We start from the raw sequence: 21,019 nt of genomic DNA on the forward strand, positions 1-21,019 counted from the left end.
TTCGGTCATGACTATTTTTATTAGTATCTATTTAAATTCATTTTAATCATTAAATGTCGTCAGTAAATACTAAGAAAGTTAGATTTTCATATATTATCAATGGTTTCAACATTGGAGATCTCCGTAGCCACATTGGTTGCGCGTTTGCTTAGTAAGCGATCGATCGTGAGTTCAAAACTCATGGCCCTCATTGACCATCTTTGTGTTGTTACAGAATAGCTACGTCCACGCAACAATCAACAGTGATGGAGATCGATCCACGGTCGAAATTAGATCGATTCATCCATACAACTGCTCTGCTCTGCAAGACACATCGGGCTGCTGTTCTATAAATAACTCAACAATGATCAATCAACTGTCTCCGCTGTCCGGTGGTTCAACTGGATAATGGAAGAACGGAAAGAATACTCTTACGCCTAAATGGCTACTGTGTAAATGTACCATATGCAATGGTATAGAAGGAATACTGGCGAATGGCAACTGTGTAATATAATGTGCTATAATTATAGATATGATAACCGTGTGACATGTACACGATTAAAATTCGGCTCTGTCACAGCTAAAAATGCTAATGAGCCTAAAATAAATAAATGGGATAAAAAAAATGGTTTCAACACGCGATTGGACCAAAGTCATAAATAACCTTCGAAATTTTTAAGTTTCATGATGCATATAGGTTATGAGCACTGAGGCGTCGTGCACAAATTACGTAACGCGAGTTGGGTGGAGAGGGGGGTCGAGGTTTTGTTACTAAATATGACATAGGGGGCAGGGGGATAGCCGTGATCGTTACGTAACAAAATTACCTTTTTATTCCTAAACAAATTCACGCTCCCTATATACTTGAGCACGTATGAGGCCGTATCAATATAGCAATATAATGTATTCGACAATGTTTGAGATCTCATTAAAATATGAGCTTTTGTCGAAGACGTTAACTTTCTATATTTTATAGTTTCTGGAATATAAGGCATTTTTATATGGAGACCCACGAAGAAAATAATGTTTTACTCTTAACATTGGGCCTGATCACGAACGTCACTTCACGGTGAAAAAGAAGTGAATTGTATATTACGTTATAACGGCTGTCACCGTGTGTGTAGAATCCGGAAGAGTTCATCCGTCGTGACAACTTTGATGAACTCGGTGTTATTATGGATACCACGATACTGTCACGTCACGGGGAAAAACAAATATATTTGTCACTTGTGTTTTAGATGGTGAAAGCTAGTCACACGGAATGGAGTAAGTTTAATTTCAGATTTATTTAGCTTTTTTGCTAACATTTTGAATCTTGTCTTGCTTTTAGAAAAAGAAAAGATAAACAAACAGCAATTTACCCACTTGGTGGCATTTTTAGAACGAAATCCTGACGTATCCAGAGAGCGTAAATTTGTTTATTTGGATTCGATAAATGCGCTATGGGATATAATTGAGGACTAGAAATGTAGCTCCCGTAGACCGATTGATACATGGCGAAAGGTCTAATTTCGATTGCCCTAAATGAATAGAATTTTTTTGTTTCTATTTTAAGGATTAGACTAACAGAGAGTTGCAACCCCATAAAATGGCAATGAAGGCCACTGGCCCAAAACGATAATTATGATTGATTATGTATAGAATTGATTTGTTGATATTTTACACAGAGCTGAGTACAAGAGTACGCGAGATATCGATTATTATACTCAAGTATTGCTCCTCATCTTAAAACCAGCGTTTGATTCAGCAAACTAACGCACCAAGCAAATGATTCATGGAATGAGTCCGAATAGTTGGCATTGAAATACCGAATCATCAAGGTATAATCGCAAACTTGTCATTCTAAAACATACGTTCAATTGAATGGAATATTATCTCATACACTTATTAATTTTACCTACATAACGTTCAAACGTCCGAAATTATGCAACCGACATAACGTTTAAACGCCCGAAACTATGCAGCTGACATGTCTCTTATAAACGGGAATGAACTCTTTCACTTCACGGAGTTTATTTTTACACGTGCCAATGATGATAGACACAAAAAGATTAAGTGAAGTGTAAGTGACGTGAAAGCGTTTGTGACAGTGATGTTTGTATGATACGAAAAAGACTATAGTAGTCATAGCAGTAATGTAGTAGGTAGTCTAAAAAGCTTCACGGTAGTCGTAGTCGAAAAGCTCCACTGTAGCGAATACACGACTGCACTATTTTCCGATAGGTGCCGATCATTTCGAGCAGTACGAAATTACTCTACTGTCGTAACATTGTTACAATATAAAAAGGCGCGGCATCCATGATACCGTCTCTCAGTATTTGAATGTCCAACTAACAATTGACGCACGGCCGGCCATCATTTTGAATAGTAGAATAAGACATAGTTTTTAGTAGTATAAATGTAGTGCTAATCGTCTAATAAAGAGTTTGTGTAAATGTAACGAGTAATAAAGTTTTAAATGTTGTACTATAATTAGTGTGATCGCGTGCAATAATTAAGCTCCAATAGAAAGAAGCTTTGGAGCTGCTTTATATCAAAGTCCACGCAACAAATAAAGGGAGAGCGCGATTTAATCACCCCGGGAATCTAATACGCGTCGGGAATTGGAAAGACCACTATTTTTCGGAGGTCACAACATTGGTGCCGTGACCAGGATAGTGGTTCTTTGGAAACGTACCGACGCAGAGACGCCATTGGGTCTTTGGACAATTGAATTGGCGCCATTTTCACTCGTTACACAATCACGAGGCGCCATCACGATCAATGTGAATTCACTGGGCGCTGCGATCACGGATTTTGGAATCAGGATTAAGGAGAGATTGAAATATAATACAAGGCTCATTAGACAGGCCTTCAAGGTGAGGACCTGTCCAACTATTTACATTCCGCTTTCATCTCTACCTGGTCGTTTTCTTGGTCCTTCATTTCAATCTACTTCGACGGAGTTCTTGGTGGCCGGATACTGAAACGGTTCTTACGCGTTAATTGGACTAATGGAGGACTCGTAAGGACACTTCTAATACAGCTTGGTGGACGTTAGACGATATCGAGTGTTTGAGAGCTTCTGGGCTGACTGGGGAGTGCAAAATTCAAATTTGGACACCAGACGACGAAGGGAAAAGCAGAGACAACTTTTTTAATTTAATACAAGGCCTATTTGACAGGCTCACCAGGTGAGTTCCTGTCCAACGAACAATATTCTCTTCTGGGAGGTACTCTGCTGGTTTCTTTGCTTCACAGTTCTTGCTTGTTATTCGTGAATTCTATCCGGTGCCAGCAGCATGTCAACGTCGAGGAAGTACAAGGCCTTGATACGCAGCAGGGACTGCGTCATCAACTTCGTGGAACGGATGGACCACTTCCTGAAAACAACACAAGAATTCGATGAACAAGCGGTCAAGATTCGTTTGGAGAAGCTCGATCAAAAATATCAGGAGTTCGAGGATCTCCAGAGCGATATCGAAGGCATGGAGGACAACGAAGAAAGCTTACTGGATTACCAGCAGTCGAGGGCCGATTTCGAGGATAAATATTTCGAGGTAAGGGCAGGGTTGGCGAGAAAATTAACTACAGAACATGCGACACCAAATACTGCGACTACACACACAAACAACGTCCCTCATGTACATGCTTCCGTGCGACTTCCTCAAATAAACCTACCAGAGTTTGATGGCAATTTCCAAAATTGGCTTCCGTTTCACGACACTTACGTGGCTTTAATCGACTCCTCGGTGGAACTAACCGACATACAAAAGTTCCATTATTTGCGTGCTTCTCTGAAGGGCGATGCTTTGAAGATGATCGATTCTTATGCGATGAGTGAGGCTAATTACAGGGTGGCTTGGGATAGTCTGGTTGATCGGTTCTCCAATAAATACCTCCTCAAGAAACGTCATTTGAACGCCTTGTTCGAATATCCTAGAATCAGGAGGGAATCAGCGACTGGCCTGCATGAACTCATCGACTGTTTCGAACGTAACACGAAGATCCTGGATCAACTAGGGGAGAAGACGAATGTATGGGGAGCGATGCTGGTGCATCTAATGGTCTCGAAGCTGGACGAGGTCATTCAGAAGCGTTGGGAGGAAAATGTCACACCGGATAGAGAACCGTCGTACGCTTCATTGGTCGAATTCCTCAAAAGGCAAACTCGGGTGCTGGATGCTGTCTCTGTCGATCAGCAGATGTTCTCCACGTCTTCGTCGTCATCCAGTGGTAGCAAATTCCGTCCAACTAAAGTTTCAGTTAACTCGGCGACTGAGAACTCGCTCCCAAGCTGCTTCGCCTGCAGTGAGAAGCATTGGATTACTCGGTGCCCAACTTTCGCTAGTCTTCCGGTGGATAAACGGCTGCAGCTTACAAACTCCAAGCGGCTCTGCAGCAACTGCCTGGGTCGGAATCATTTAGCGAGAGATTGTCCATCTAAATTCCGATGCAAAACGTGCTCCAAAAAACACCATTCGTTGCTGCATCCTGGTTTCCCTGGTTCTGGATCTAGTTCTGCTCCTATCCCCACTCCAGCGAATGACAACGGTAACACTTCTGCTCCATCAATTTCCGGCGGCGCTTCGAACTCTGGTCAATTGGTTTCTAGTTCGGTAGCATCAGTTTCAACCAACATGGCGATGGGGCAGCCAAGGTCACACTCATTTCTACTCACGGTTTTGCTAAACGTGAAGGACGTATGGGGAAGGGCCCACCACGCAAGGGCACTTTTGGATTCTGGTTCCCAAGTCAACCTGATGTCGGAAAATCTCTGCAAGCTGCTTCAATTATCACGGCGGGATAGGAAGGTGGAAATAACTGGAATAGGACGATCACGAAGCCGCACGGCTTTCGAAGTTTCCACCACAGTTTCTTCTCGGGTGCAGAATTTCTCGACGTCATTGGACTTTCTGGTTCTGGGGCAGGTCACCGACGACCAGCCATCTGTCTCGCTTCCACAAACGCAACGGAAAATTCCACCCGATATGGTTCTAGCCGATCCTGAATTCAACATCTCTGGTCCGATCGATTTGGTATTGGGTGCACAGTACTTTTACGATTTCCATGTACGCGATGGTGGCCGGTTGCAAATTCGCAAGGTCGACGATACGCTTCCAGTATTTGTCAATACGGTGTTCGGATGGGTGGCAGCCGGCGAAGCAAAACGCATGGATGAATCAACACGGGTCAGCTGTCACGTTGCCAAGGTAGAATCTCTGGACAAGGCAATCGAAAAATTCTGGACGGTTGAAGAGTTGACGATCAAAACGCCACGGTCACAGGAAGAGGAGGACTGCGAGACGCACTTCGTGAACACATTCACACGCGATGACACCGGCAGATATATCGTGCGATATCCCAAACGCATGAACTTCAGCAGCATGGTTGGCGAATCGAAGCAGACGGCTCTGCGACGATTTCTTCAGACAGAGAAACGATTGGAACGAGACCCAAACCTACGATCGCAGTACGTGGATTTCATGAAGGAGTACATCAAGCTGGGCCACATGAAATACATCGGTGAAGCAGACGATTCTCGCTTGGATAAAGATAAAACGGTCTGCTACCTTCCCCACCACCCGGTATTTAAGGAATCTAGTTCCACCACAAAGGTACGGGTAGTCTTCGATGGATCGGCGAAAACGTCCACAAATCATTCGCTGAACGAAGCTCTACTCACCGGCCCTACGATTCAGGATGAACTCTTGGATCTGATGCTCCGCTTCCGGAAACATCTTATCGCTTTGGTCGCTGATGTCACGAAAATGTACCGGCAAATCTTAATCCACGTCGACGACATTCCCCTTCAACGAATCCTGTGGCGATGTGATCCATCAGAACCAATTCAGGTGTACGAGCTGCTAACCGTCACGTACGGCTTGTCCCCATCGTCATTTCTCGCCACACGTGTGCTGAAGCAACTGGCTTTGGATTCCGCTCAGAAGTACGAACTTGCAGCACGGACCGTGCAAGAAGATTTTTACATGGATGACTTTCTCTCTGGAGCAAACACAGTAGAAGAAGCCATAAAACTGCAGAAGGAAGTCCAATCACTACTGGCCGAAGGGGGCCTCAAGCTGCGTAAATGGAGCTCCAATTGTCCAGAAGTCCTGGAGAACTTACCCATCGGAGCGCTTGGAGGAGAAACAATGCTGCACTTCGAAGCGGACCAGAAAATTAAAACGCTAGGAGTGGGGTGGGAAACCGGATCAGACCAGCTTTGCATCGAAGTACAACCATCTACGAACGAAGGCATTTGGACAAAACGCAAAATTTTCTCGGCAATTGCGAAACTCTACGACCCACTCGGATTGGTCTCACCGGTTGTGGCATGGGCCAAGATAAAGATGCAACAACTTTGGCTGTCAACTTTTGACTGGGATGATCCTATATCTGACGATATCGCCCGGAAATGGGAGGAATTCGCGGCCCAATTGACCCTTCTGAAAGGCTACAAGGTTCCTCGGTTCGTCTTTCTGGCCGATTCGATCTCCACACAATTTCACATCTTCACCGATGCGTCCGAAGTTGGGTATGGTGCCTGCCTTTACACACGTTCAACCGGCAAGGAAGGTCAAATTAAAACCGAGCTCGTCGCGGCAAAATCACGGGTTGCCCCTCTCAAACGGCTTAGTCTGCCGCGGCTCGAGCTCTGTGCTGCACTTTTGGGGGCGAAACTATACGCCAAGGTTTCAGCAGCGCTGCGGATGGAGGGTATTCCTTGCTGGTTCTGGTCGGACTCAACGGTCACACTCCACTGGATACAGGCACCACCCAATACTTGGCAAACGTTTGTTGGGAACCGAACGTCTGAAATTCAACAGCTAACTCACGGCCATAGCTGGAATCACGTGAAGGGAACAGAAAACCCGGCGGACCACGTTTCTCGCGGAATGCTTCCCCAGGAATTCGTATCAAACACCATCTGGCGACACGGTCCTTCCTGGCTAGCGAAATCGGATGAATATGGGCCTAAACACATAACTGGTACTCCACCGGAAGATCTACTAGAACGGCGAAAAACGGTACTTGTGATACATCAACCACAGGAGCATTCTTTCCTATTTTACCGGTACTCATCCTTCTGGCGTTTGGTTCGGATCATCGCTTTAGTTCTTCGTTTTCTGAATCGTTGTCGTCGCAAACCTAACCCCTATCCTCACCAACTCGCATCAGTCGGGGAGCTAGAGCACGCCAAAGAAACGCTTACGAAGATTGCACAGCAGGAGATGTTCACTGGAGAGTTTAAGGAGCTCGTTAAAACTCGATCCGTTTCCAACAAATCATCGTTGAGGTTACTTGGTCCATTCCTCGACGAAAAAGGTATCATCCGACTCGGTGGCAGACTTGAACACTCTTCAGAGAACTATCAGACCAAGCACCCTATGATCCTACCTAAAATACACCCACTCACACGCCTTATCACCAAACACTATCACGAACTCTGCATGCACTCTGGTCCTCGCATGACTTTAGCCACGATGAGGCAAGAATTCTGGCCGGTGAACGGTAAAGCCATCGTCAATATTGTGTGTCGCAAGTGTCCGCAATGCTTCCGCCAAAACCCTGTCCCTGTCACGCAACCCGTTGGTCAACTACCGCAGCCTCGTACAGCACCTTGCAGAGCCTTCTACTGTGGACCCGTGTACACGAAACCAGCGCACCGACGAGCAGCACCACGAAAGGCATACATCGCCGTGTTCGTCTGCTTTGCATCCAAGGCTGTACATCTCGAACTGGTCTGTGATCTGTCCACGGAAGCCTTCATCGCAGCTCTACGTCGCTTCATCGCTCATCACGGAATGCCAACTGAGATTCACTCGGACAACGGTACGAATTTCCAAGGGGCAAACAACACACTCGCCGAACTGTACCGTCTCTTCAAAAATAAACGCACCCGGGAAGCAATTGTCAGCGAATGCAGCAAACATCGGATCCAGTGGCACTTTATACCGCCGAGAGCACCGTCCTTTGGTGGCCTATGGGAGGCTGCTGTAAAATCTGCGAAGACATCTCTGGTGAAAACACTCGGCAACACCCAGCTTTCCTTTGAAGAATATGCGACTGTGCTGGCCCAGATTGAAGCGAATATGAACAGCCGACCTCTGACGTCCCTATCAAGCGATCCAACAGAGCTGGATGTCCTCACTCCCGGGCACTTTCTCATCGGGTCGCCGCTTATCAGCCTGCCGGATCCGGACTACACCCACGTACCAACCAACCGACTCAATCACTATCAGCAGCTGCAGAAACTCATCCAACAACACTGGGACCGATGGAGGAGGGAATATCTGACCGAATTGAACCACCAGCGGGAGAAATCCTCACTTTCGATGGATATCCGAGTCGGACAAACGGTCCTAGTCCAGGAAGACGGAAAATCGTTCGTTTCTTGGCCACTTGCACGCATCGAACAAATTCATCCCGGAGCAGACGGAGTGGTACGAGTCGCGACATTGAGAACTGCCAGTGGAACCTACAAGCGTCCTATTTCGCGATTTTTTCCACTTCCTTATGACAACGAACCGAACGACACTCTAGGAACACAAATAGCTAAAAAGGGAGAAGATTAGTTAGTAATTTTGATCAAAAATTGCATTCCTCGGTGAAATTGTTGCTCCGTGCATGTCATGCCTTTTGTTTTTGTAAATTTGAGCTGTCAAATTTAGGTGGCCGGCTATGTATGATACGAAAAAGACTATAGTAGTCATAGCAGTAATGTAGTAGGTAGTCTAAAAAGCTTCACGGTAGTCGTAGTCGAAAAGCTCCACTGTAGCGAATACACGACTGCACTATTTTCCGATAGGTGCCGATCATTTCGAGCAGTACGAAATTACTCTACTGTCGTAACATTGTTACAATATAAAAAGGCGCGGCATCCATGATACCGTCTCTCAGTATTTGAATGTCCAACTAACAATTGACGCACGGCCGGCCATCATTTTGAATAGTAGAATAAGACATAGTTTTTAGTAGTATAAATGTAGTGCTAATCGTCTAATAAAGAGTTTGTGTAAATGTAACGAGTAATAAAGTTTTAAATGTTGTACTATAATTAGTGTGATCGCGTGCAATAATTAAGCTCCAATAGAAAGAAGCTTTGGAGCTGCTTTATATCAAAGTCCACGCAACAAATAAAGGGAGAGCGCGATTTAATCACCCCGGGAATCTAATACGCGTCGGGAATTGGAAAGACCACTATTTTTCGGAGGTCACAACAATGTTCGTGATCAGGCCCATTATTGTGTGGTAAATTCTCGCGTTTGACATATTTTTGACATGTTTCTAAATAGGAAAAAGTTAGCAGAGCATGTGAATCGCGATAATTTATACATAAATATGTTACGAATAAAACATTAATAGTAGTTTTTCAAAGAAAAACACGTTTTTTTCCTTTATTTATTTAATTAGGCTTAAATGGATAAAGAGCCACCATCAAGCAATACATTTTAAAACTATTTGAATATATTATAACTACATAAGAAAAACACGTTGTTGTTCGAAAAAAAATTTCCATGTGAATGTGCCCATTTTCCTATGTATAGGTGACTTGTTGGAAATTGTATGGGCTATTCATATCTATTTTTTCAGAATTTAAAAGTGTTTTTTTTCTAGTGTTCTAGAAAAATGAATTTCAATTTTTAAAATAGTCTTTTTTCAATGATTTTTTTTCAAAAATTTGCTTGATGTATTTTAATGGAAACATGAATAATTTCCTACATTTCATTCTTCGACTAAAATTTTGTAGGTCCGATAGATTTTATATAAGAACTTTTTTGAAATTTAGAGTTTTTTAAATCTTTTTTTCGAAAAATCTTCCTTTAAAAACTGTAAGATCTACAAAATGTTGAAAATGAATGAAATGTAGGAAATTATTTATGTTTTCATCAAAAAGGATCAAGCAATATTTTTGAAAAATGAATATTTTGAAAATTAAAATTATTTTTTCTCGAAAACATGTTTTTCAAAATTTCTGGAAAAATAAATATTAGTTGTAATTTTTTCAAAAAAATCGTGAAATAGTTGTTGTTAGGAAAACTTTCTCCCTTTTTTTCCAGCGAAATTTTTGACATAGGACTTTGTCTTTGATTTCTATATGAAGGGCTTAGAATGCAAGGGGTGTAAGTGACTTGATCGATTTCTCTTCATCAACTTTTTCTTCAGTTAATAACTCAACTGCAAAAACGTTCCAATTTGAGTTTGCTATAGACACCGTAGATGAGGTTCTGACCTATCTTCCGCATTGTTAAATACAGCTGGGAAATGTATTTGCAGCTAAGCTATGACCAAAAGAGAAAGTCGATGTAGAGAAATCGATCAAATCACTTACACCCCTTTCATTCTAAGCCCCTCATATAGGGGGGTAACTCTACGAATGTAACGATTCACTAAGAGTTTTCAAACGTATATTACTAAAAATCGTTATTGCGACATATGATGTGTTATTTACCATTAGACAGGAAATTTACACAGCTTTTTTTAACAGTTTTTTTTAAGACATGTGTATATAGTAAAAAAGTTAACAATTTGACAATTGAGGGGCTTAGAATGAAAGGGGTGTAAGTGATTTGATCGATTTCTCTACATCGTCTCTCTCTTTTGGTCATAGCTTAGCTGCAAATACATTCCCAGCTGTATTTGACAATGTGGAAGATAGTTCAGAGCCTCATCTACCGGATTATATAGCAAACTTAAATTGGATCTTTTTTGCAGTTGAGTTATTAACCCTCCTGTACTCGCGTGCAAAATCATAACACGTATACTCGCGCACGGTGTCACAGACCGAAAATTGAACTTCTCTGTAATGTTGCCATTATGTATTTTTCAGGCTTTATTGGCATTTTTTTGAAGACGAGGGTATGATTGAATGAAAAAACTCCAAAAAATATGTTTTCTTCGTCTTCATTATGTTTTAATAGTCAATCTAATTCAGCCTCCTCAAAATAGAGTAATTTTTGATACTCCAACACAAATAACGAAATTCGAATTTTTCACTCTTGTTAATTGAAAGTAAGCAACTGAATATAATTCATGGTGTATAGAGCTATAAAAAAACATAAAAAAGTATTAATCGATTGTGGTTTTATTGGAGTAAGAATCAGAACATAGCATAACTGCATGCTCGAAACAAACATATTTTTTACATTTCATGAAGTTGTTGCGTGTTTTTCGAGTCTTTTATCGAAGAGAAGGATGTATAACGAACTTCTAGATAATTACCAGATGATAAAGATTCTAATAAATTGCATATTTCTAATATTCTTTGTCTCTGTTTTCTTGGTAAACTAAGAATTAATGCCTTTTTTAGATGGGGCATAAAAAGATGATATAAAAGGATTCCTAGGAACTTCCTTTTATTTTTCTTGTTTTCTTATCGATATTGTCCATTATAAATAAAATATCCCTGAAAATATAACTGTTAAAAACTACCATAAGCCACCGATTAGTTTATAGTTAACTGTTTACAATTATTCCACAAGTGAAATTCTTTCACAAGTGTGTATATGTATGACCATTATATTTAGCGAATAACTATACGAAAGTCAAACATTTATATTTTGCCTTTGAACGTATGAATCTAACGACGAATATATCTACGAACAGTTAATATATGGATCCGTTCAATCCAGTTACAAAAGGGACTGAAATCAAATAAGAAAAGTCCGGTAATGATTTTATGCATTATATGTAATAAGAATTCCACGCCACTAACATTAATTTATACATTTCATTCAACAATATTCTAGAATATGAAAAAAGGCACTTGTCCAAAAAAGTTACTTCTATACTCGCGTCGGAGTGTCAGACCGAAAGTGTTAAAAGAGTGACACACGTCCCCTTTGTACCAACACATGCGATACGCTAAACGATGACGAACGACGAATAACGAAGCTAGAGAGAATCGCAACGTCGTAGTGTTGATATTTTCTGAGAAATGAACGAATTATTGATTTCTCGGTCTGACAGACCAATGCGCGAGTATGGGAGTGTTAAGTAAAGAAAGAGTTGATGAAGAGAAATCGATGACAATCGATCACTTACACCCCTTGCATTCTAAGCCCCTCAATTAAAATGGGTATGTTTTTCTCGATTTTACTAGTCACTCGTTTTCCTCCACAACGCCAACAATGTGTTTAGATGCATATTATGAATTATTCTCGATTTGACGATAATATGCATTTATCAGTTGTCAGAATCAACGGAGGGATGAACTAGGAATGATATTGAAGATGATATTTGATGATTCCACTCCATACTCCCAAAGATTTGACGAGAGCCTGACTCAAAAGGTTAAACGTTGATAGGAATGTTTTTAGATTGAAGTTCAGGTTGTTATCCAATTAATTCGTGCTCCATTCAAGTTTTATCGTTTAGTCTTGCTACTAACAATTTATTGAATTTTGGTCCAGGTTTTCATTATATCGAGAATGTAGTTTGGTTACGTCTTCTTCTTCTCGGATGGTACTAACGTTCCCAGTGGAACTTTTGTCTTCTCACGTAGGTGTTACTTGCGTCATTTTTATTAGTAGTATTTAGTTGAAATTTTTATGCCGCATAACACGCCTTGAATGTATTCTGGAATGGCAAGCTCTAGAATACGCGTGATCACAGTGTAAGTCGGAAGAAATTTCTTTGATGAAAAAAAGCTAATAACTTTGACTTTGTATACAGATTAGCGTAATGTAACTTAAGGGGGAGGGCTTGTCTATCGTTACCTATTGTTATATAGAGAGGGGGAGGGTGCTAAAAACCGCATTTTTAGCGTTACGTAATTTGTGTACCACGCCTTCTTCTGGACATTCTTCAGGATAATGGCAATGCAATCGATATCATATTAAGTTGGTTGATATCATTGATTATGCAAGAGATTCCGTTCGGCCGATACGAGAACTATTCGCCATTTCTACATTTCTCACCGTTTACTAACGATGTTCAATGGTTAAAATGAATTTCAATAGAAATTAATAAAAATAATCACGACCGAATCTCGTTTTTAAGCGCGTAGAAATACGAACATCACTTTTGTGGTTCTGAGATCTAATGTAGGTGTCGCCTGAGTTGATGCAGCTTTGCGTAGATTCGTCAAATGCGTTTGGCCGATACGAGAGGGAGCTGCAGTATTTGAAAATATTAATCACAACACTTAAATCAAATAATTCTTTATCTGTTCTGAATGAAACCATGTAAAATGGTGATTTTCAGCGTAGAAGAAATATTTGAAACCGGAAATTTGAAGAAAAATTTTGATTTTTCCAAAAAATGCTAACGAATTTCAAACCAAATCATCACTGCGCTCACTGCGCCATCTGGTTGTAAATCTAACTAAGTTTCGTGAATTGAAGCCAAAAATGCCCTCTGCTATAATATATCATTTGTAGCAAGTTTGCATTCAACTTTTCCAAACGTTTATAGCAGTTCAAGTGGTTTCAATCCACGACAAAGATGCCAGGTTTGAAGGCATGTCTTCATTTTGAAGACATTTGACTTACTTTGAAGACATTTTAAAGACATTATGAAATATGTGAAGACATTACAGTGAGACGGCGTACGTGAGTTTTTGAGAGATATTATTTCCATGAAATTATAACTATTGGCCGAAACAATCGTTGAAAGAAGTAGGGCTTTGTCTCAGTGTCTTTCGCTCGCTTAATAATTAGTTTTATGGATATGGTTTGAGTTACAACTGAAACTTCAAAGCTGCAATAAACAAATTGTGTTATCACAGTTCCTTTTTTTTTGTGGAAGGACTGGGTTTATATTCACTCAATCAACGAACGATTTATCAAGCCAATTATCATTTCTAAACTCATAAAATTTTGTTCCCAGTTGCGCATTATACTCTTTGTTCACATTTATTGAAATAAACTTCATAACTTTAAAGCAAGTTTAATGAAATGCGCTATATAATAATACGAATTAAAATGAACATTGAATGAGCTATATCAAAGTTATGAATTATAGTTTCCTCCAATATGAGGACATTTTTTCGTACCATGTGAAGACATTTGAAAGAAAAACACCTGACATTCCTGGTGGTGACATTCGTGCTTGTGGGGTATATTACTTGTCTTCAGAATGACAGGGCCGAAAGTTGTTTTAAGGGGGTATTCTAGTGTAGAGACACGAATTTCGGACGTTTTTTCGAACTCCGTAAAAATAAAACAAAGAATATTTTTACTATCCATTATATCATTATTCGTTTATCTATCTTTCAACAATAAAACAAAAATAGGACGGAAAAAAAATATTCATAATTAGAATAGTTACATGCTGGTGAAGTGAGGGTGTTCAAAAAAAAGTTGTGCCATGGCGTACACGATTCCAGTCCTTCTGGTTATCTGAAACAAAAAAATCGAACAGATTCTGAATCAGTAAAGATGTCGCTATGGCATGAACCTCGGACAAGTCAAAAACATGGGTTTTAACAAAATGGCGGCCGTTTGAAAACAAAAATGCTGTTTAAAACGTTTTTTTTTGCGTTTACCGATTTTTTAAAAATAGTAAAATTAAAAAGTTATAATTTTTTATTGGTTCATGCGATAGAGAGATGTATGCAGATTATTTTCATATAAATTTGACATAAATCGGTTCAGTAGAACTTGAGATATCGTGTACGCCAGTTAGAAAAAAACTAGTTCCGAGAGAAACGCGTTTGAAGTTCATTGTGATGGCCGTAACAGGTTAGATACCACATCACTAAGATGGCTCTAACTAGGTAAATAATAGGATTTTCGATAAGTCCTTTCTAGAGTATATTCTTGAATGCCTAAACTACAGAAATATGGTAAAAAAAAAATTCGATTTTTTCAGATTTCTAGACTATAATACCCCCTTAAATTGTAATTTTTGAATGAAAATTTTTCCTCAATAATATTTGTTACTTTAAGCACGTGTTTCTGTCTTTTACATGATCATTTTTTTAAATAAATTTCCCGACATTTCCGCAAAAGCATATAGTTATAATACAAATTATTCTATAATTACATTATGATTTGATATTTTCCACAATTTTCTAAAAAAAGTATTACTTCATTACATGCAGTACATATTCGATGTGCAATTGGCGATCTAATGTACAAATTTACACCTAGGCGGCGCTGCGGTGAAAATGATGATAGTTTTAAATTTTGCAATGTGAGTTTATGGAAAGTTTGTAGTTCTTTCCCTAAATTACAATGTTATAATCACAAAAGATTGCTTGATTGCGATGAGTTTGGAAGAAATTTAATTTTCTACGTGTAAGAATTACTTTGGAAAGCCCGGAAGTAAAATATACGTCATTTGTTATTGACGAATTTACGTTGGATTTACAACCAGATGGGGCAGCGAGTAAAATGAGGATGTTTTGTTTTTTTGGTATGAAATTCGTTCAAATTTTCTAGAAAAATCTGAATTTATCTTCAAATTTCCCGGTTTCAAGTATTCTTTACACGCTGAAAAGGTTAGAAAATCATCATTTTACAATGTGCTATGTATATTACGAGGAATGGCTTGTTATAAGTATTGTAACTTTAATTTTTTTCAACTAAGTAAACGATGAATAGGGTGTTTTGCGCTAAAAATACTGCAAATCCTTCTCATATCGGCCCCTACATAATCAATGATATCAGCCAATTTGATATGATATCTATTTCATCGCAATTATCCATAGTATCAATAACCGGTATGCATTATCAAACTTAAAATTTTTCGAAGATTATCTATGACTTTGGTCAAATCGCGTGTTGAAACCATCATAAATATACAAAACTCCAATTTTCTTACCATATACTGACGATATTCAATGGCTGAAATGAATCCAAATAGAAATTAAATGAATAATCGCCACCGAAACTCGCTTTTCAGTGCTTAAAATAATCAAACACCCTCACTTTTGTGGTTCTGAGCTCTAATGTAGATGTCGCATGAGCTGATTCAGCTTTGCGTAAAGTCGTCAATGTAGTTCTCACATGCAGGAACCATGCATATTTCAACTTGTTTTCGATTGTGCTCTCGAATTTCCTTTTTTGATTCAACCACCCAACATTTATACAGTTTTCACTACTGAAAGAGGTAAGAAAATAACATGTTATATATAAACCTGCGTAGAATTTAATTTTCTTCCAAATTCATCGCAATCAAATAATCATTTATGACTAAAACATAGTAATTTATGAAAAGAACTGCAAACCTTCCATAAACTCACATTGCAAAATTTAAAACCATCATCACTTTCACCGCAGCGCTGCCTAGGTGTAGATTTCTCGCGTAACTTTTGAAAAGGTCCTATGTAACAAATGTAAACAAATCGAGTTAATGGATGCACGCTATTAGATTTCAATCATTGAATGTATTACAAAAAACAATCGTTCACGTATTTATCTTCTTCATCTTTTTGTCGCCGATACAAAAAATATCCAATGTACAGATTCGAATTTTAAGCACCCGGCTGTTACTTCGGACGCCACTTTCCTCCGACGGCCGAAACGTCCGAAGTAACAAAGCAGTCAATACAACTCGCAGTCGTACTTCGGTCGTTTTGGAATTTGTTTCTTACAGGTGTTGTTATCGATTTCAGTGCAATTCAACGAGTGATAACAATAATAATCAGTCTTTAGAACGAAATGCTGATATTTGGATTGTTGTTTATTAGTTAGTTTCAATTTTTTATAGTGCAACGTAATATGTCCAATGTGCAAACGCGGGCAGTCAAAACGTCCAATGTAACATTTTTCGCTCCGAGGCTTCAACCTTAATCTCAAATCACGGAACAATAGTTACGATTGGTTTTACGGAGTTATTCTTGACAGCTAGTGGTGAAAACAGTGGTAAAGATTGATAGCTTTTAAGACAATTCGCGAAATAATGTTCGGGTCTTCAACTACGTTTTTCTCGAGTTGGCGAAAATGTTACATTGGACCTTTTCAAAAGTTACGCGAGAATTCTCGTGATTTTTTTTTCGGATGTTGGGAATAAAGTGAAGTGTTCGGATATTTTAGTTATTGTTTTATGTATATTTGAAGATATATTTTCCATTTTTTGAGTGCACGAATAATGTTTATTACGCTGTTGACAGTTGGATGCGTTGATGTTGTCCGAAAATCGGCGCCTTGCTGGTGTTATCGGTTCTGAAGCAACGGGATGTCATAGAACGAATTCCAATGAATATTTTAAAACTTTATGTATTACATAGGGGTTTTTGAAAATATGAAAAATTGCCAAAATGGCAACCATTTTTTATCAAAAATTAGTTATTTTTCATGAAAAATCGCAGTTTGGAAGCTCATAAAAATAGAAAAAATGAGATCAAAAAACGATTATGTAAATTTAGAAAGTTAAAGCTGAGCATAGTTACAAGTTACAAGCTGAAAAAAAAATTTCAGCCAAATCGGACGAGTAGATCATGAGATATCGGTACCATCAACTGAAAAAAACATGGTTTCGAGAAAAACGCGTTTAAAAATTCGTACAGCAATATTATATCCCTTGAGGTGACCTCATACTTTTGGGTGTAGCATTTCAACGAAATTAAATATCGGAAAATCCTTTTTGGACTACATTTCTGAGGGTATAATCTTCCAAAAAATGCAAAATTAAAAAAATCGTTTTTCTGACCATCCGGACCGAGACCCCCCTTATGGAATTTTCCGTGCAAATTTCAATTAAAGCTCTAGGTGGATAGGCCCAGCGTATTTCATACATGTACCTACTGTCTCAATAATGAACTGAACAAATTTGGACAGGGAACATCGAATAATACTACCCTATTTGGCATGATATGTGAAAGAATCCATTTTACTCACATTAGGTGACCTCTTTACCTCACACAAAGGGGCTTATTCTTGTATACCCTCCACGGTGAGAACTAGTGTGTATGAAGTGTATTCGCTATGACAATGTACGCTGTCGACATCTGGATACGAAATTAGTTTTCCACTAAAAATTATCATTATAATATAAAATAATCTTCAGATACATTTTTTGTAAGAGATTATTTTATCACACGAAGAAAACAAAGTTTTCCATTCACATTGAACACCAATTTCATACGAAGAAGCAGGAAATTTCGCCTAGCAGGAAAGAGTTAACTAATTATTAAACTCTGTAAACAAACTGAATGACAGATCGCTCTTAAAATTAACATTCACTGTAGCACCAACTTAAAAAAAATATTGAAAAGAGTTCAGCGGGAAGATTTAAAAATGCAAATTCCCGGAACATATTTGACAGAATGTATTCTTCGGAAAACGGGGACTGTAGCGATATGTGGACCATTTTACCTCCAGTTCCCCTATACATGGGTCATCAATGGAAGGCTCGTGGCTATCATTTTTGGCCCAATCGACTTACCACGAGCGAGGCTCGACATGAAGATGAAGACAGATGAAGAGGTTAAAACAAACAGCAACAACACTCACAGGAAAAAAGTGCCCATTTTGTCAAACTGACGGACACAAACACAGGAAAGTTCCTGTGTTTGAAATTGACCGATCCTGTACATTTTGGTTCATAAATGGATAGTTTTAGCGGAAATCCGAACACACATAAATAATTCACATTTTCAACAAGTTTTATTCTGTTCGATGCACCGCGATTTTTTTCTTCTCTTAAATACAATAGCTGATGGATTGTTTTCGTTCACTTATTCTTCCTACTATGAATGCCAATTTTTTCACAGGGGCCCTGGAGGAAAATATCTCGCCTATATATCTCTCATTTGTTTTCCTATCAATCTGTACACATTTAACTTTTTCTTTGCTGTTGTTGTAATGTTTTCCCTTGTTTCATTGTAAATATGAACTCACGCCAGTTTTTTTTTCGTTGTTGTTTTTCTTTTGTTTTTTAAACAATTTTTTCTGTGCTCCAGCGAATACATTTTAGTCTGATTATAGCAACATTGACACATGTAGCGCATCGATGCAGGTTTACTTAGGCCTAGTATATTTTGCTTATAGTTTTTTGCTTGTTTTCCTTACAAAAAATAAAGAAATCACATTGTAGAGTTTTTTTTTCTTCGTTTTCCTTTAAGTTTAACCCTAGCAGGCGCTGTTTCTCTCTCTGTTTAACTAACACCTTTTTATCTAAGCTGAACTATAATTACGTTTTTCCTGTTCCTGAATTGCGCGTGTGAGTATGTATGGAAGTGAACTATACCGGAAATGGAAGGGCGGATGAAATGCGAATGATCTCTTGATATAAAAACATCTCGATTTTGGGTGGATATGGGCAGGTGAGTTTGTTTATGTATTTGTCTGTAAAGTTTTGGAGAACAATCAACCATTTGTAATGCGAAATGATAACAAAAAAATATATAGAACCGACAAGAAACAACGAATCTGCTGCGCTTCTACCGCTTGCTGCATTTGCTTGATTTGTTTTTCGTTATGTTTAGAATATTCACCATTGTTTGTTCACCGTCTTTAGACTACATTAACACTAACACTTAACCTCATTAGGTTAGCTAAACTATTTACACATTATTTGCCTGTTTTGCTCGCCGTCCAATTCGCGTTCAAACTACACTCACAGCATAAACAATGTCGTGGCTTCCGGGCCACAACCATACTGCCACCTACCCCAAGTTACTAGCTTTATTTAAATATCTAAATAAAGGTAACATTTCATATCTTTTTTTTCTGTGATAAAAGAAAACAGTTTCATCGCTTTCCGTGTTTTGGCGTGATTCACGTGATCTGCTCTCTTATATGTTTGTGTATTTTTTTTCTCTTCTCGCTTCGCAACTTGCTCTCCAAATGCCGGGCCTTGTTCACGACTACTAGCATGCGTTTCTGCGTTCGTTTTTTTCTCTTAAATTATAGTGTGTGATTGTGTCCTCTCGAAATTGTTTCTTACGTGGCGCATACAAGCTCAATATTATTGGGCAAATGTATGCACAAAATGATTGAGTGTCTTGAAACGTTCAACATTATTGCACAATAGTCGGATTTGTACAATGAAGTTGAATTGTGTGAAGATGATATTGAAGGTTGCGCAAAGTATTGCGTTTATTTTTAACATTGTGCAATATCCAATTTTTTTTGACTCGGTACAACATATTGTCCAATCTACCAAAAATACACATATGGCGAAATAATGTTGAGCGTGTATGGGCCACTTTAAAGCAGCCAAATTACATTGTTTTTTTGTTGGTTGTATTGACGAATTGCTATTTTATTTCCAATCTCTTTTATCCTATTTTTTAAAATGAATAACCATTTAAAAATCACTTCATGCGTGGAAAATCGAAGGGACAAGGCAACGGCGTGGTTTTGTTTTGTTCTGAGCCGTTCGTTTTTTTTTGGATAATTTTGCAAGTTGCACGATTAATTGAGACTATGCTCAAGCGAAAAAAAAACATTACGAAATTTTGGCGTAGCAGAAAAAAGGGGAAAATAGTTCACCGAAATGATTTTTGACCATACGAAACGAAAAAAAAGAAAAGAAACACAGAAAAAAATATTTTACGTGTGTGGGAGTGTGTGTGTTTGTATGCGTAATTATAATAAAGTTTTACAATAAATTAATTAATAATAACAATAGAAACGCGCGCCTCGTCGGCGTGGGAAAAGAGGGTGGGGAAAAGTCTGTGGTTGCTTGTGTGCTATGGAAAGCGCGTGCGTTATATTGTGTGCGTGTTAGTAGTAGGAAAATGGAGTGGGGAAAGAGGGAAAAGGGATATGTGTATGCGTTCGCTATTATTGGACATGATTGCGGCTGCTGGGTTGTCGCTGCGTAATTTCGATCTCAGCCGGGAGATCGCCCCGCACGTAATAATCGGCAGCCTTGTTGCCGCCGTTGGACAGTAACGCGCCGTTGGACAGTAACGCGCCGTTCGAGGCACTGCCGTTACTGTGGTGATGGATTGAGCCGTTCGTGACATGATGGTGCCCGTTGGCTTTGACGGCACTTCCATTGGACTGGACAGCGCTTCCGTTCGCTGTGACGCTTCCGTTGGCAGTGTTGCCGTTCATCAGGCGGTCCGCTTCCCGCTTAGCAGCTGCTGCGGCTTCTCTTCGCTGCTAAATAATATGAATGTATGTGGAGTATCGAGATAGAAAAAATAGAGAACAATACA

General features: G+C 39.1%; 2 protein-coding genes across 16 annotated transcripts in view; one reads left to right on the forward strand and one right to left on the reverse strand.

Annotated features, from left to right (window-relative positions):
• The first annotated feature begins 3,260 nt into the window (after positions 1–3,260).
• LOC129780404 (uncharacterized) lies at positions 3,261–8,537 on the forward strand. Its single transcript, XM_055788659.1, has one exon. It carries the CDS (start codon positions 3,261–3,263, stop codon positions 8,535–8,537), a length of 5,277 nt encoding a protein of 1,758 aa, XP_055644634.1.
• A 9,956-nt stretch (positions 8,538–18,493) lies between these two features.
• The window catches only part of LOC129763160 (elongation of very long chain fatty acids protein AAEL008004), a 213,991-nt gene continuing 211,465 nt past the window's right edge, over positions 18,494–21,019 (reverse strand). For 14 of the 15 annotated variants that reach the window (XM_055762074.1, XM_055762033.1, XM_055762025.1 and 11 more), the window contains one exon: positions 18,494–20,963. In XM_055762074.1, the coding sequence (XP_055618049.1) occupies positions 20,640–20,963 (324 nt within the window). In that variant the 3' untranslated portion in view covers positions 18,494–20,639. The remainder of the gene's footprint in view (positions 20,964–21,019) is intronic. The other variant, XM_055762092.1, reaches the window with a different exon arrangement.

Source organism: Toxorhynchites rutilus, chromosome 1 (assembly GCF_029784135.1).
Source record: "Toxorhynchites rutilus septentrionalis strain SRP chromosome 1, ASM2978413v1, whole genome shotgun sequence".
Classification (NCBI taxonomy): domain Eukaryota; kingdom Metazoa; phylum Arthropoda; class Insecta; order Diptera; family Culicidae; genus Toxorhynchites; species Toxorhynchites rutilus.

What these genes read in the sequence shown, in the direction of transcription:
- LOC129780404 (XM_055788659.1), top strand. Translation starts at nt 3,261, where the DNA reads ATGTCAACGTCGAGGAAGTACAAGGCCTTGATACGCAGCAGGGACTGC.